This window comes from Arabidopsis thaliana, chromosome 5 (genome assembly GCF_000001735.4).
Source record: "Arabidopsis thaliana chromosome 5, partial sequence".
Taxonomy (NCBI): Eukaryota; Viridiplantae; Streptophyta; class Magnoliopsida; order Brassicales; family Brassicaceae; genus Arabidopsis; species Arabidopsis thaliana.
In genome coordinates, this window is record NC_003076.8 from 17801123 (window position 1) to 17816795 (window position 15673).

The window sequence follows — 15673 nt, forward strand, 5'->3', positions numbered from 1 at the left end:
CAATTGATAATGTTAACATATCGTGGCAAAAAAAAAAAAAAAGTACAACACATAATTGGAGTTTAGATATACGAATATTCTTTTAATTGGTTCCATGTAAAAAACTTAATTCAAACGGATTCGATTGGTGACACAAAATGGTAAAAACAAAAAAGCGGAAAAAGTTTTAAAAATACTAGAATAGTTGAAAGAAGTAAAAAAAATACAGGTACAAAAAATACAATAGTACAAAAAAATACTAGAATAGTTGTAGATATACTTTTGTGTTTAGTAAACTATTAAAGCATTAAATATTGTACCATGCGATAGAGATTACCAATCAAAAGCCAAAGTGATGATGCAGAATAAGTTAATAACAATTACTTTGGGGTAAGAAGTTTAAATTACTCTTGAATGTAGAAGGCATGAAAGTGGCATGTTTGATGGATTGTGTTTGTCGAGCATTGTGCAGACGCAGCTCAATAACGTTAATTTATATACATTCAACTCTTGAAAGACATTGAAGCTGTATCTTTGGCTTTGACACACTAGCAGCTCTCGATGGAGTTATGCGTGATCTAGTTAGTTACTATATCTCATTCTCCATCAGATAAATGTAAGTTCGTATAATACTTTTTCGGAAGCTTCTAATGCATAAAGGAGCTGTATTTGGACAAATACTTTGAGAAATGTAAGAAGCGTACAATGTGATGAGAAAGAATGATACAAAGTGATTAGTGAGTACTATGGAGGGCCTTCACTCGGCTACTTTAGCCCAATAGACTAGTAATGACATATCAGTTGATCAAGGAGCAAAAGTTAATGAGGACACTGATATTGAACGAAACCACTTAAGAAAGGTTGTAATGAAAATCTAGAAAACCCAAACTGAGTTCAGACTCATCAATCTAAAGATTACATTGACCATTCAGCAACATTGACAACTTCTAAAGTTTTGTTTTAAGATCTTCTCTTCCGATCATCTTCACCATCGTCATCGGAGTCACCGCTCTCACGGAATCGTGGGTTCTTCTCCTGTTACAATCACACAAAATTCCATAGCAGACAGTGTTTTAGCATCAGATACTAAATATACTCGAAACGTTTAGTAAGGAAAAAGAAAAAGGCCTTGTTATTTACCGGTCTCATGTCACTATCAGTGTCTCTCCTAGACTCATGATCTGTGTTTCTTCTTGAGTTATCGCGGCCATAGCGATCATCGTCTCTTTGTCGTTTCCGATGGTAGTCTGCAAAAACATTAAAAACAGTGAATTGTGCTATTGTGGCTGAGGATTACACTATTACTACGCATTATGTCATTTGGGATAAAAATACCTCCTCTTCCATGGCGATTTTGTCCTCCTTGACCATAGTTTCCACCACCACGCCTTCCATTTCCATCTGTGATTAACATATGCAAAAAGCATTTAGGAATCTAGTGTTTTGCAGGCTCTATTTACGGATTCTCACATAATTTGACTTGAATAAGATACTTAACACTAGGACCATATCTTGTTTCACATTTTCACTATCTATTCGAAAGGGAACTGGGAAAACAATAAGCAGATGCTTTGCAAGATAAAGAGTCTTATTCTGAGCACTACAATTCTAAGTAAAGCAACTTAAGACTCGCATTCATGGTACTTTTAGTTCACCATTTGTCCACAGTATAGTGCGAAATCATGAAACCAGGAATAAGATCAAGTAAATTTGGTAGAAAGTTGAAAAAAACATACAATTCGTTGGCGCAGCTTGAGGATAAGCTCCCAATGAGCCAGTACCGTAATCCACGAGCTGCCTTTGTGCTTCGAGTTCCTTCTGAACTAATTTCCCATAACCACCTCTAGGTAATCAATGAGTTAAGGAAAAAACACATGGATTGGCGGGAAATTCATAACCGAGAAATCAATCTTTCCTACCACAAAACAGGTATACTAAACAAGAACAACAGAGTGCATAACTATGCGGACTAAAAGGATATCAGGATCGTAATCTGTACGGTATTCATCACGAACCTGTATGAAATTAGAAAACCATGATGACCTTTTAATTGTAAAGAAACGGTCAGGGAATTACAGAGAGGATGATGCATCTGATGAATACCTGGCCACCGCTTCTACCACGGCCCCATTGTCTTCCTTCTTGGAATCCCCAATCAAAATCCACACGAATAGGCCGGTCATCGAGAATAGTCCCACTTATATACTTGACTGCATCTTCAGTATCCTCTCTAGAGTAGAACCTGATAAAAACAAGACACAAAACCAAAACTCAGCAACCACCATAATGAAACTTACATATAAAACTGTTGAAGATGAAAGCTTACAGGACGAAACAAAAGCCACAAGGTGTTTTAGTGTTCTTATCCAAACCCATGATGATCTTTTTGATTTCTCCAGCTCTAGAGAAAAGCTCGTAAAGCTGTTCTTCAGTAGTGTAAAAAGACACATTGCCAATGTAAACCGTTGTAGATGCTCTTAGCGCTTCATCAAACTCCTCTTGTGTTCCTGAAAATCTTCTATCACGATAAGCTGATAGCTTTGCTTGCTCCTGACAATCAAAAACCCCAAACATGAAATCGTGAGACCAAACCCTAGACAACAACTTCAAAAATCAATTAGAATCGCTTCAGACCCATCAGATTCCAGACAACCCGGATACTAAATTCACTAAAAACATTAACGAATCTCGATTTTCTATGCTAGAAAAAGCAAAACCCAGAAATGGTTTCCGATAAAAATCTAAACTTTATGTACCTTGAACAAAGAAGCCATCGCTTCACGGTGAGAAGAAGTGAATCTGCGATGATGAGAGAGGAGGATAGCTTAAATTAGGTCTATGCGGGGTGAAAGAAGAAGAAGATGAGCGAGAAATCGAGAAGGAGAGACACTTACACTCGTCTTCTTCAAAAAGGGAACCCTAATTTCTAAAGCAGAAGCAGAACTGATAGAAGAAGGCAAGGACACTCCGGCGACTCTCGAGTATCCGGTTTCATGGCCCACCTTACGAAACCTTACAAAGTTACAATTAATTCACAAATATTATTGTTGGTATTAATTTAATATTAAAACAAATAAAAAACCCAAATTTTTTGCATCTAAAATGTTCAATCAAATAACAATTCCGGTTTGGTTTCGGTTCAATTATTTCGGTTTCGCTTTATTTGTTTAAACCATAAAACCAATTTGTAATTCAATTTAGTTAGGTCTCGACATAATAATCGAACCCTACGAACCAACCCAAACCCGACCGAAAACCCTGATCCAAATCCAAAAATTTCAAATATTCAACGGGTCCTAAACTTCAAAACCCGAAAAACTCTAACCCAAACCCGATCTGAACAAATATCCAAACATACCTCAAATATTTGATATATTATTTATATTCATACTTAAATACAGAAAATATTTGGATATTTGGATATTTTAGTTATTTTGTGTATTTTAGGTTACTTTGGATATATTAAAGTAAAACTATTCGTGTTGTTTTGAGAGTTTTTGAAATTTTCAAGTAATTTGATAAATTTACATACAAAATTTTGATATTTTAATATTTAAATAAACCTGAACTCGAACGGTTTAAAATTTTAAAATACCCGAACGGGTCTTAAACTTCTAAATCTGAAATACACAAACTCGAAATATTCGATCCGAATACTGAACGCCCTTTAGTTTTAATTTGGTTTAAATGATATTCCGGTTTGGTTTGTTGTGGTTGTTGGTTTTAATTTCACAGTTCAGCATTAGCAAACCTTAAATTTTATATTTTTAAACATCCTTTATTTCTAATTTCTAGATTTTTGCCTATGAAGATATCTTCAAAGTAATGTTTTAAGAAAATACCTCTTTAAGGACAAGAAAATCATATAAGGAACTTTGCTGAGGAGACATAGAAATAGTTATTTCTCGTTGTTGTAAGCGGTGGTTTAGGTGACTCATTTTCGAAGTTAAAGCTCTCGTTAAATCTGTGTTGAAGCTTCATAATCTACTATGGTGTTCCCTCCAGATCACTTTTTATTACTCCAATACTCATTTTTGAGAGATTCACTGAAGATACTCTAACATACATACGTGTATCTGTAACGTAACGGGATTCAAATACCATTTTTTCTCTTTTTTTGTGTTATGTTGTAGGATCAAAAAAATTGTGACTTTTGTGTGGATTAACATTTGACAATAACGTTAGACGTATCCATTATTCATGTGTTAAAGTAAAATACTTATTCAATAAAAGTTAATATAATTCTAAATTTGTTTTATTTATCGAGTTAAATGAGTTAACTATAACATATATTACATATATGAAATCCTCTACAGCTGTTACACAACAATGTTCATCAATATCCAATGCTGCTATTCTTCTGAAATCTGGACATCAATCGCAAAGAATGTGTACAAAGATAGATTTTCCACAAAATGGTCTGCTGTGGTGAATTACATATCTGATTCTCAGCCTGATCGCATCCAAAGTTTCTTATCCAGGTACACATTCCAAGTCTCTATTCATTCCATTTGGAGGGAGAGAAATTCTCGTCGTCACGGAGAGAAGTCACGTTCAGCTTCAAACCTCATCCGACAGATAGACAAGACTATTAGAAACCAGCTATCGACAATCAAAAAGAAAGGGGATCTTCGACTCGAGAAGGGGCTGCAAGTATGGTTTGACATGCGTCCATAGCATCCTCTAAGAAAGAAGACTCTGTTTTTGCTCTCTCAATTCTATTTACTCTGTTTTTGATCTAGCTCTATTTCTCTTATTATCAAAATATCAAAAAAGCTGATGTAAAAAGTATATTTTTTCTTTTAAATATAATTTGACATTTTATTCAAAAAAAAAAAAAAACAATGTTCATCAATAAAGTTGATTGTTGTTGATTTCTTAAAACAGGAAATCAACGAAATCTCCCAAAGTAAATAAAATTGTGTATCAACCTGTATGCCATGTATCTAAATAACAAATCAAAATCTTTTAGCAATAGATTCAAAAAAAAAGAAAAAACTTTTTGCAATATGATATGTCATATAATGATAATTAAGTTGATACAAATTGGATTCTTAAAATAAACTGGATTCTTAAGCTGCTAACCATTTATTAAAAAAAGATATTGACACATTTACCTACTCACATATTATCAAACCATATATCTAAATCACCTACTACATATTTCATTCGAAACATTGTACATAAATATATCTCTATACAAAATTTAAATGACAACATTGTCAACATAGAAGTATAGAACCGTGGCTATTAGCTATTCATATTGGGCCGACAAAAAAAAAAAAAAAAGGCTATTCATATTGGTGGGTACTAAAATAAGGCTTGGAAATTCATATTAATGTAAAACTCATTTAATCGTTAGAGAGCGTGGTAGTCATGTAGATTAATGAAGGAGCGTGAGATCAAGCAATCAAATTACGCAAAGTCACGCCGCAGTAACGGGACGTTAAGGCAAAAAGCCGTCACAAAAACATTAAAACCTCTCACATTGTCTGTTTTTTGGGCGGCGCTTTTCAGTCAAACCCTCGTTGACCGTCTCTTTCTCTTTCTCTAAACCAAAAACCTTTTCCTTTATAAATTAAACCAAAAACAACGTCACTTCTCTATCTAAACGAGAATATATCTCTTCTTTTATAAGCAATGGCTCCAAGACAGGCGAACGGTAGAAGCATTGCCGTGAGTGAAGGCGGCGGAGGGAAGACGATGACGATGACGACGATGCGGAAGGAAGTGCACTTTAGAGGTGTGAGGAAGCGTCCATGGGGTAGATACGCGGCGGAGATCCGTGACCCGGGAAAGAAAACCCGGGTTTGGCTCGGGACATTCGACACGGCGGAGGAAGCTGCAAGAGCTTACGACACCGCCGCTAGAGAGTTTCGTGGCTCCAAAGCAAAGACTAATTTCCCTCTTCCCGGAGAGTCTACTACGGTTAACGACGGTGGCGAGAACGATTCTTACGTCAACCGTACGACGGTGACGACGGCGCGTGAGATGACGCGTCAGAGATTTCCGTTTGCATGTCACCGGGAGCGTAAAGTCGTCGGTGGTTATGCTTCTGCTGGTTTTTTCTTCGATCCGTCAAGAGCTGCTTCGTTAAGAGCAGAGCTTTCTCGGGTTTGTCCGGTTCGGTTTGATCCGGTTAATATCGAGTTGAGTATTGGTATTCGAGAAACCGTAAAAGTTGAACCGAGAAGAGAACTAAACCTGGATCTTAACCTAGCTCCACCGGTGGTGGACGTTTAGATTTTTTTCTTCTTTTCATAATTTGTATTTTACATTGCCGGAAAATAATTAATGTTTTCTTTAGTAGATGAGAAAAAGAAAAATCTCCTATGTTTTTGGCTAAGTAAGAGGAATTTTTTTTCAGAAATCTCCTATGGTTCCCTAATTACGTGGATGTAATTAATTACTAATCAAATATCTCCTTTTGATATTTTTTTTCTACTTTTGATGTTTTTTCTTAAATGTCTTAAAATGACATGATGGTTGGTTGATGTATCAAATAGGTAGTAGATATCACTCCATTAAATGGATGTGGAATATGAAACCAAGAAACATCGAACATTTAGATGGTCTGTCAACATCAAACAATTTAGTATAGGAGAGTACCCAAAAATAAAAATAAAAAAATCGGATGATCATGACACAAAAAAGTAGTTATCGTTTTCATTAGTTTTCTCATTATATTGAATTATGGTTTCATGGTTTGGTTTATAAATTAGACATGTAAAATTCTTTTTTCATCTATGAATTGTGTAGGAAGAAAATTAAATTCAAAAGTAAAAAAACTGTAGTGAGTTATGAGTTTTTTTTTAAAATGTATTTGAAAAGTAGAGTGGTAGCATCATGAGTCCAATCTTCGAGTTTCGTGTAGATGGGGATGATGGCATGAGTGTCAGGTGGGAGGCACGTGTGCTTTAGCCGTCCATAATCTGTTTTGTTCCTATGCTTTCAATTTTTTTAAACCACAAACATATTTTGGCTAGGGTGGCTTTCTTACGTCTAATTATTATGTTTTGGTTTTATTTTTGTCATCTAAAATTTTATTAATAAAAAGATGAAATATATATACCGCTGATAAAAATTAAATAAAGAGATAAAATTATATTATATGTTAGTAATAACTCTTTTGAGATGTAATTAATTTTGTTGAAAAAAAATCATAAGTACTAAAAAGGATCGCATCTAAACACTATTGAACAAAAGTTAGAGAGATTTTCATAAAGGTTCCCCTATAGAATATCTAAATGTCGGAACCACCAATAAATCCGAATAGACCAGGCACCAAAGATAAGCAAATAACAAACCAATATGGATGAAAATAAAAATCCAACACGACCATAGGACTCAAATAGAACTACTAACACACTTCACCAACAAACCACAGAAAGCAAGAAACACTAGAATTAAGACAAAAACTTTAAATTGACTGCAGATAAATCACGTAAGATCAATAATTCTTATATGCAGATATTAGTCGAAGTAGCGTAGCCATCTATAAACTTAGAGCTGATTAGCGTTCTATCTAATTATCTATAAATTGTTTAATTACATTAGTTTTTATTGGAATGAGTATATTATAAAACCAAAAACCATCACAGCTATCAGATTTATAACCCTCTAACCCGTTAATTAACAAAGCCTAAAAGTCAATCCCATCTTTATATCAGAAACTTTAATACACATTTTTATTATAACAATCAATTATATAAGGAAAGATCCAAACAAATTCTATATCATGCATTGGATAAGTCGCCGAAGTGGGTGTGGGACTCAAATTAAGGTCCGGTAAGCAGATATATGTGTGGCTCCTACAATTAGTCGGCAGATTCTGCGGAGCGTTCATTCTAACTATTTTCTCACGCACTTCATTATCGCGTGTCACTCACCGACAAAACATAGACCACGTGATCTCACCGCCTCGCGCTTAAGTTCATACAATTTTGGCCATTGCCTGAAACAGCAGCTCCAACCATGTCTCACCGCGTGTTGGTCTGCTCACGAGCCTTGCGTGCGTCGTTGTCTTAATGCTTTGATTTTAGTATTTTATTAAGTAACTATCAAGTCAAGGCATTAAGTCATTTTCGTAATTCACTGACGGTTACAAACTTACGACATTTAACAACAATCTTGAGCATTCACACTTGACCTTTTTTTGACACTTTTCAACCATTGACTTTTCGTAGTTTCGACAATGCATGCATGGACATACAAAAGCCTTGAATGCGAAGAAGGATCATCTGTACTTACTTTTACATTCAAACAAAAATTAACAAATGATCTGATATCGAACCACTTTTTGTTTTATAAGAAAATATATTTGTTTTTTCTCTCATAGTTTTTCTCCTGTCAACAAGACCGTTCATCCTTACCAAATAATGGCAGATTGGTATAAGATCTGTTTTTTTTTTTTTTTTTTTTTTTTTAATCGTGTAGTTGTGTTGATAATAAACATGAAAAGATGATACTGTATATTTCAATTTTTACCGATTTTAGGTATAATCTAGGCAGGACCGGCTCAAAAATAATTTGAACCTTGTGCCTAATTATTCAGGATTTTCTATTTAACTTTTGAAGTGGATTTTTTTTTCAAACAAGAGATATTCATGAGTCTATCTATATTAGATTATTAGTAACTAGATTACCAAATAAATTACAGTGTCGTTAGTTGCTATTGGTACACCCTTTATGTTATTAGTTTATTTAAGTCTATAATAGTTCCTTTTGTGTTGCCGATGGAGGTGCATGAAACTGTTTGTGCATCATGTGCATTCTCCTAAATTTCCCATTTGTTAGAGAGATTTGGAAAGATACTTTTAGAACACTATGAGCTAAAAATAAGGAGATCACATTGTTCGTCGAGAGATGAATCATGAATGTTAAAGAGGACAGGTTCCTACCGCCGAGTCTGTTAGATTTGTGTAGGAAATCGTAGCACATGGTCTTGCATGGGTTATATAGCTTTTGCTTAAATCTGTTGAGGATTTGATGAAGTTAGAAATTATGGACAAACTATAATGAGACTTTAAATCTTAACACATGGTTTAATTTTAGATTGAAGTACTGAACTATATGGTAACATAAACGTTAATTAGGGTTGTTTGAAAAGTAAGGATATCAAAAACGGCTTTAAGATGAGGTGGATCGGAGGAGAAGATCAGAACAAAAGAGAATGAAAGGAGGTGGTGCTGAATCCTATTCTAAAAAACAAAAGTTTGGATTTGTAGCAAAGTTTGAATACACATGGGCCTAACAATTACGAGGCCCAAAACAAAAATCCACAACAAAGAGTTCGTTTCGTTGATAATTTTTTTGTTTATTGTCAGACTCTGAAACGTTTGAGAACGCTGAACTTGTTTTCTCTCTTTCTACACCATGCAAAGACAGAGAGCAAATGACACTGTTACAACATTTCGCTACAATACTCGATCTTCGAGCCGCCATGGAATCTCTAACACTCTCAGAGTCGTGGAATCAAAAACATCGGCGTCGTCACCTAGGGTTAGGAGATGGAGGAAGAAGGTTTCAGATGACCGGAGGAGCACAAACTCAGATCTGCTTCCGATGGATCTGATAAAGGAGATTCTTAAACGCTTACCGGCCAAAACCCTAGCGAGGTTCCTCTGCGTATCGAAGCTCTGGTCATCAATCATCCGCAGCCGAGATCTCATGAAACTGTTCCTCACCGAGTCTTCCGCTCGACCAGGTCGTCTCTTTTTCACCTTCAGACGTAAAGATGATTGCTTCTTATTCTCGTCTGAAGAATCCTCTGTAGCTACTTACCTTTTCACGATTCCTGCATCTGGATACACAAACAATTGTTCCTTTGTTCACGGTTTGATTTGCTATGGAACTACTGCTTATGCTTCTCAACTTGTGGTATACAATTCCAGCACCAGAAGATCCATCACATTGCCCGAAATCGAAGCCCGGAGTTTTGTCCTGAAACACTTGTTGGGCTATGATCCCATTGATGGGGTTTACAAAGTCTTGTGTATGACAGTGCCAAGGCTTGTTTTACAGAAGAAGAAGAAGCTACGGAATAACGTCACTGATGCTGGGGAGCTTATTTTGGCACCGATTTCTTTGCCTGATCCACCATATTATGTTATCTATTATGATCCGCAAAGACAGTCTACGAGAAAAGTTGTGATACGAGGAATCACAGAGCATAACTGTAAGCTGTTACGTTGCAAGAAACGACATCCTTGTATTCTATACTATGTATTTTCTAGTCAGGTTGAGAGTCTTATGTTTATGTAAGACCGCCACAAGCTGATGAGCTTGTTGTTGACATCTTCAATGTCAGTTAGATCTCTACTGAAATGTAACCTAACCCGTCTTTTGTTGTTCCCTTGTTCCTTGTCTTCTTTGATAGTGTGTTTATGTTAATCATAGGCGTTTTATCTTATGTTGCTACTCTAGTTTTTCATTCTGAATTTGTAATCTATAACATAAGCTGCTTAGTGGTTTACATTGAGTTGCTTCTGAAACACACGCCCGGGAAAATCAAAAGCGAATCTATCTTGGTATGATATCGTTTCAGTTGGATATTTATGAATCTGGCGTGTACAATTATTATTATTATTATTATTTTTTTTTTTTTTCCTTTTTTGGGCGAGTACAATTTGTTAACTCGATTGTCATTTCGATGTTTTCTAATGGAAATATTTTGTGGTTATGGCCCTCTCAGATCAGTCACTCTCTTAGCAGAATAAACGGCATCATATTTACTTAAATCAAATAGTAGTCATGCTTTAATTAGTTTATATATTACGAATTTCACATATTCTGTTTATCTATAAATGTTTATTTGTATAATTTATAAATTTTAAAAGTTTCTCAATTTATTATTAGTATCATTTAAACATAAATACTATTGAATTTATTACAAAATTGATGTATCCCTTTGAATACATAATTGTATATTTAGTATATGTAGTTGTATACATGGTGTGTCGGGGTTTAGTGTATTTTATTAATATGTATATTAATTATCAAATTTGACAAATTAATAAGACAAAAATAAATTTTATCAAAATTAAACTTATATTAAAATTCAATTAATTTAATTAACAATACCAATATATTAAAATCTAAACTACATCAAAAATATTTACACAATCTCAATATATTAGTGAAAGAGAATCTATCGATCAGATTTAAGAAAAAATATTGCATACCTTATAATTTTGTTGTTCATTGTAAGATAGTAGTCAAATTATAAATCATCATCATGTTTCTGCAAATTAACAAGAAAAAGACCGTAATCCCTATAAAAAAAATTCAATCAGAATTACTCATCTTATAAATATATAGAGAGGTAAAAAAAGCTTAACATATTACTTTGCATAAAAGATAAATAATTAGAAAGCAAAACATACTTTAACAAAATCATGTGTGCGTCTACATTTTAATCTCCCACATTACCTGCATAAATATTTAAAAAAACAGATGTGAGAAAAACATGAAAAAAATAGAGAAAAACAGAGAGTGTGAGAGGATACCTCGATATATTGCTTTCTCCATGGTCTCGTCGATCCACAACCTCAGTTTTCTTCATGGTCTCGTTTTCTTCTGCTAGAATAAAAAAGAAGCGAGAGAGTAAAAGAAGATAGGAACTGCTGAGTAAGTTCTTGAAATGAGACGTACAATATTTATAAGATATAAATTTTTAGGTTTAAAATATGTATAAAATATTAAATCGTGGAAGCCAAGTTTAATGATTATGATAAATCCCATAATTATATGAGAATGTTTAGCAATTATCTTATAAGTAGTTATTTAATTATGAAAATTGTTCGGAAATTTTATGTTAATTCAAAAATGAATATCCAACTAAATATTTGATTACCTATAATTATGGAGAAGTGATATATTCAAATTTAAGAAAGGAATATACGCATTGGATATTTTAAATTAATATGATTCAGTTGCTGAAAAATGAATTCAATTAAGTTAATTAACAAAAATTAATATAAACCAAAAATATAATTAATTTTATTTTTAAATGTTTAAACATATTTTTTCTATTTTAATTATCAAACATAAAAAATAGTTTAGTTAAAATTATTTTTCCAGTTATTTAAATAAATTTAGAAATATTTAACCCAATTTCGAATTCAAACATATTAATTCGATATTTATAATGTTATATCTATAAATAAAGCAGATTTGATTATGAAATGTTTTAAAAACATTGATTGGATTAATAATCTCTTAGAATGTAATAAATATTGTTGATATATGAGTATAATTAGTTTTCCAATTTTAAACCCACGTAATTATGAATAGTATTGAATAAGGGAATATATTAATTGGAAATAAATAAAAATTCTATTTCCAAAAATCTTGCTGTAGAATTTATTGAAAAAAAATCAATGGTTACAATTAATTCAATCGAATGGCCAAGATTATAACGTATGACCCAATAATTGTAAACCCGAGTCATAAGGATCCGCGTGTTTTTTAAGTGAAGGCGAGAGATCAGACGGTCACAAACAATTCAATCGAATGGCCAAGAGTATAACGTAACTTAAGTGATTCTCAGTAAAAGGTAAACTTTTTCATGACATTAATATTTTAAACATATGATTTAAAGGTAAAAAAAATTTTAACCGAGAATCACTTAACGTACGTCTCAGTAGATGATCCAAAGCCAGCAATTGGGTTGCAGATTTTGTTTCTCGACCGGTTGGTCATAAACAAGCTCTTCTCAATCCTCACAAGCATGAAGATGGGTTGCAGATCTTGTTTGATTCGAAACACTATTTTTTTTTTTTTTTTTGGATTAACTCTAATTCAAACTAAAGATGCATATATTGTAACAAACTTTTTTTTGGTCTTCTTCAACAATGCATGGACAGAAAATAAAAACAATGAATTAAAAATTTAACAATAAGCTTTACAAGATTTAAAAACAATTTTAAAGCATTTCATACTTGACTTTTAACTGGCACAACCCAAAGTCTCAAATTGACTTCTAGTGTCTTCAACATGTGTGTGTGTGATCCACCGCTCAGGGTAGTAAAGTCTTTATGAAACTTAGCTTGCCCACCTTACTTTAATGGGCCGGGCCTTAACCAAAAAGGCTAGTGAAGGTTACATCCAGTGACAAACATTTTTCGTAATTAAGTCAATATCATACATAGGTGCATTTTAGGATTTAGGATGTGAAAATCAGAAACGGGTAATTAAAGGCGGGCACGGCGCGAGCTCCGGGAATTTGCCGGCGATGACGGTGGCTCATTCTCACCGGTTCTCGACGGCGGTAAACCCCATTAACATTAGCTTGCTTTCAAAACAATTACTTCAGCTTGGAAGAACAAGTAACAATTCCGGTACCTTCTCAGAGATCAGTAATCAAAAAGAACTTCTAGTGTCTTCACTCATCTCAAAGCTCGATGATTGCATCAATCTCAATCAAATCAAGCAAATTCATGGCCATGTTCTCCGTAAAGGTCTCGATCAAAGCTGTTACATTCTCACGAAGCTAATTCGCACGTTAACGAAGCTCGGTGTTCCAATGGATCCATACGCTCGCCGTGTAATCGAGCCTGTTCAATTCCGGAACCCGTTTCTATGGACCGCAGTGATTCGTGGGTATGCGATAGAAGGTAAATTTGATGAAGCTATTGCTATGTATGGATGTATGAGGAAAGAAGAGATTACGCCTGTTTCTTTCACTTTCTCTGCTCTTTTGAAAGCTTGTGGAACAATGAAAGATTTGAATTTGGGTCGTCAGTTTCATGCACAGACGTTTAGACTTAGAGGGTTTTGTTTTGTATACGTTGGGAATACAATGATTGATATGTATGTGAAATGTGAATCTATTGATTGTGCGCGTAAGGTGTTTGATGAAATGCCTGAACGAGATGTGATATCGTGGACTGAGCTTATTGCTGCGTATGCGAGAGTTGGAAATATGGAATGTGCAGCGGAACTGTTTGAAAGTTTGCCTACGAAGGATATGGTGGCTTGGACTGCTATGGTTACGGGATTTGCGCAGAATGCTAAACCTCAGGAAGCTTTAGAGTATTTTGATAGGATGGAGAAATCGGGAATTCGAGCTGATGAGGTTACTGTCGCCGGATATATATCGGCTTGTGCGCAGCTTGGAGCAAGTAAATACGCTGATCGGGCTGTTCAAATTGCTCAGAAATCTGGGTATTCTCCTAGTGATCACGTTGTTATCGGGTCTGCTTTGATAGATATGTACTCGAAATGTGGAAACGTAGAAGAGGCAGTTAATGTGTTTATGTCGATGAACAACAAAAACGTTTTCACTTATAGTTCGATGATCCTAGGTCTTGCTACGCACGGGCGTGCTCAAGAGGCTTTACATCTTTTTCATTACATGGTAACACAGACAGAGATAAAACCAAATACGGTTACATTTGTTGGTGCGCTTATGGCTTGCAGCCACTCGGGACTTGTTGACCAAGGACGTCAAGTATTTGATTCTATGTATCAAACATTTGGTGTTCAACCAACGCGGGATCACTATACTTGTATGGTCGATCTTCTTGGCCGTACAGGGCGGTTACAAGAAGCCCTTGAGCTGATTAAAACTATGTCTGTTGAGCCACACGGAGGTGTATGGGGTGCATTGCTCGGTGCCTGCAGGATTCACAACAATCCAGAGATAGCAGAGATTGCTGCAGAACATTTGTTTGAATTGGAACCGGACATTATCGGAAACTATATATTGCTCTCCAATGTCTACGCGTCAGCTGGAGACTGGGGCGGAGTTTTAAGAGTGCGGAAACTGATTAAAGAAAAGGGTTTGAAGAAGACACCCGCGGTTAGTTGGGTTGTAGATAAGAATGGTCAGATGCATAAGTTTTTCCCTGGAAACCTGAACCATCCAATGTCAAATAAGATTCAAGACAAGTTAGAAGAGCTTGTAGAAAGATTAACGGTATTAGGATATCAACCGGATTTGAGCTCTGTGCCATACGACGTGAGTGACAATGCGAAGAGGTTGATACTGATACAGCATACCGAGAAGCTAGCTTTAGCGTTCTCTTTACTCACTACGAACAGAGATTCTACGATAACAATAATGAAGAATTTGAGGATGTGCCTAGATTGTCACAAGTTTATGCGTTTGGCATCAGAGGTCACAGGGAAGGTAATTATAATGAGGGATAATATGAGATTCCACCATTTTAGGAGTGGAGATTGTTCTTGTGGTGATTTTTGGTGAGAATCGAGGTTGTACACAGACCAAATGCAATCTTCGAGGAGACTTTTCTTGTGAATCAAGAAAATGGCTATGGAGAATTGAGAAACTGGGATAGTTTTGGTCGAAGAATTTTGAACACATCTCGTGAAGACTTGAGAGTTTTAACAGAAACGCCACGGATCTGAATCAGATCATAGCTAGTGTATTTTTATGCGACTTCGATCTTGCTTGGTCCTCATGGGCTTGGGCTGTCTCTATAGGCCCAATTATATACGTCCTTTTGTGTTAGAGCTAATTCGTTCTTTTTTGTGTTACAGCTAATTCGTTCGTTTTTTACGCATAGCATATACCTACCAAAACGAACGCATGTCTTCGCTGTAGCCTGTAATTCATTTTTTCACTTTAACAACTTCGAATATGATCAATAATACAAACACTTTCGTGTTAATTTTTTTCTTCTTAAATAAACTTTTCTATTAGTCTCTTTGTATTGCTATCATAAGAGTA

At 34.9% G+C, this 15673-nt stretch overlaps 4 protein-coding genes across 6 annotated transcripts; 3 read left to right on the forward strand and 1 right to left on the reverse strand.

Moving 5' to 3' along the window:
- Positions 1-614: 614 nt before the first annotated feature.
- Positions 615-3081, reverse strand: CBP20 (CAP-binding protein 20). 2 transcript variants are annotated; one of them, NM_001085236.2, is made up of 9 exons: positions 2874-3081; positions 2736-2778; positions 2306-2529; positions 2083-2221; positions 1961-1994; positions 1716-1826; positions 1315-1380; positions 1120-1226; positions 615-1014 (listed from the first exon to the last, which is right to left on the reverse strand). In NM_001085236.2, the coding sequence occupies exons 2-9, from the start codon at positions 2751-2753 to the stop codon at positions 940-942; spliced, it is 774 nt and encodes a 257-aa protein (NP_001078705.1). In that variant the 5' UTR covers positions 2754-2778; positions 2874-3081; the 3' UTR covers positions 615-939. The 2 variants fall into 2 exon arrangements, with proteins under 2 accessions (NP_001078705.1, NP_199233.1); NM_123787.4 differs by having other exon boundaries at positions 647-1014; positions 2736-2984.
- Positions 3082-5274: 2193 nt separating this feature from the next.
- ERF9 (erf domain protein 9) lies at positions 5275-6419 on the forward strand. Its single transcript, NM_123788.5, has one exon. It carries the CDS (start codon positions 5620-5622, stop codon positions 6220-6222), a length of 603 nt encoding a protein of 200 aa, NP_199234.1. The 5' UTR covers positions 5275-5619; the 3' UTR covers positions 6223-6419.
- Positions 6420-9354: 2935 nt separating this feature from the next.
- On the forward strand, positions 9355-10242 carry AT5G44220 (F-box family protein; the record flags this gene model as incomplete). Its single annotated transcript, NM_123789.1, has 1 exon — positions 9355-10242. One exon carries the CDS (start codon positions 9355-9357, stop codon positions 10240-10242), a length of 888 nt encoding a protein of 295 aa, NP_199235.1.
- A 2879-nt stretch (positions 10243-13121) lies between these two features.
- Positions 13122-15667, forward strand: AT5G44230 (Pentatricopeptide repeat (PPR) superfamily protein). Of its 2 annotated transcripts, NM_001344538.1 has the most exons (2): positions 13122-13249; positions 13332-15667. In NM_001344538.1, the coding sequence occupies exon 2, from the start codon at positions 13505-13507 to the stop codon at positions 15185-15187; it is 1683 nt and encodes a 560-aa protein (NP_001332652.1). In that variant the 5' UTR covers positions 13122-13249; positions 13332-13504; the 3' UTR covers positions 15188-15667. The 2 variants fall into 2 exon arrangements, with proteins under 2 accessions (NP_001332652.1, NP_199236.1); NM_123790.2 differs by having other exon boundaries at positions 13143-15594.
- The last annotated feature ends 6 nt before the right edge of the window (positions 15668-15673 follow it).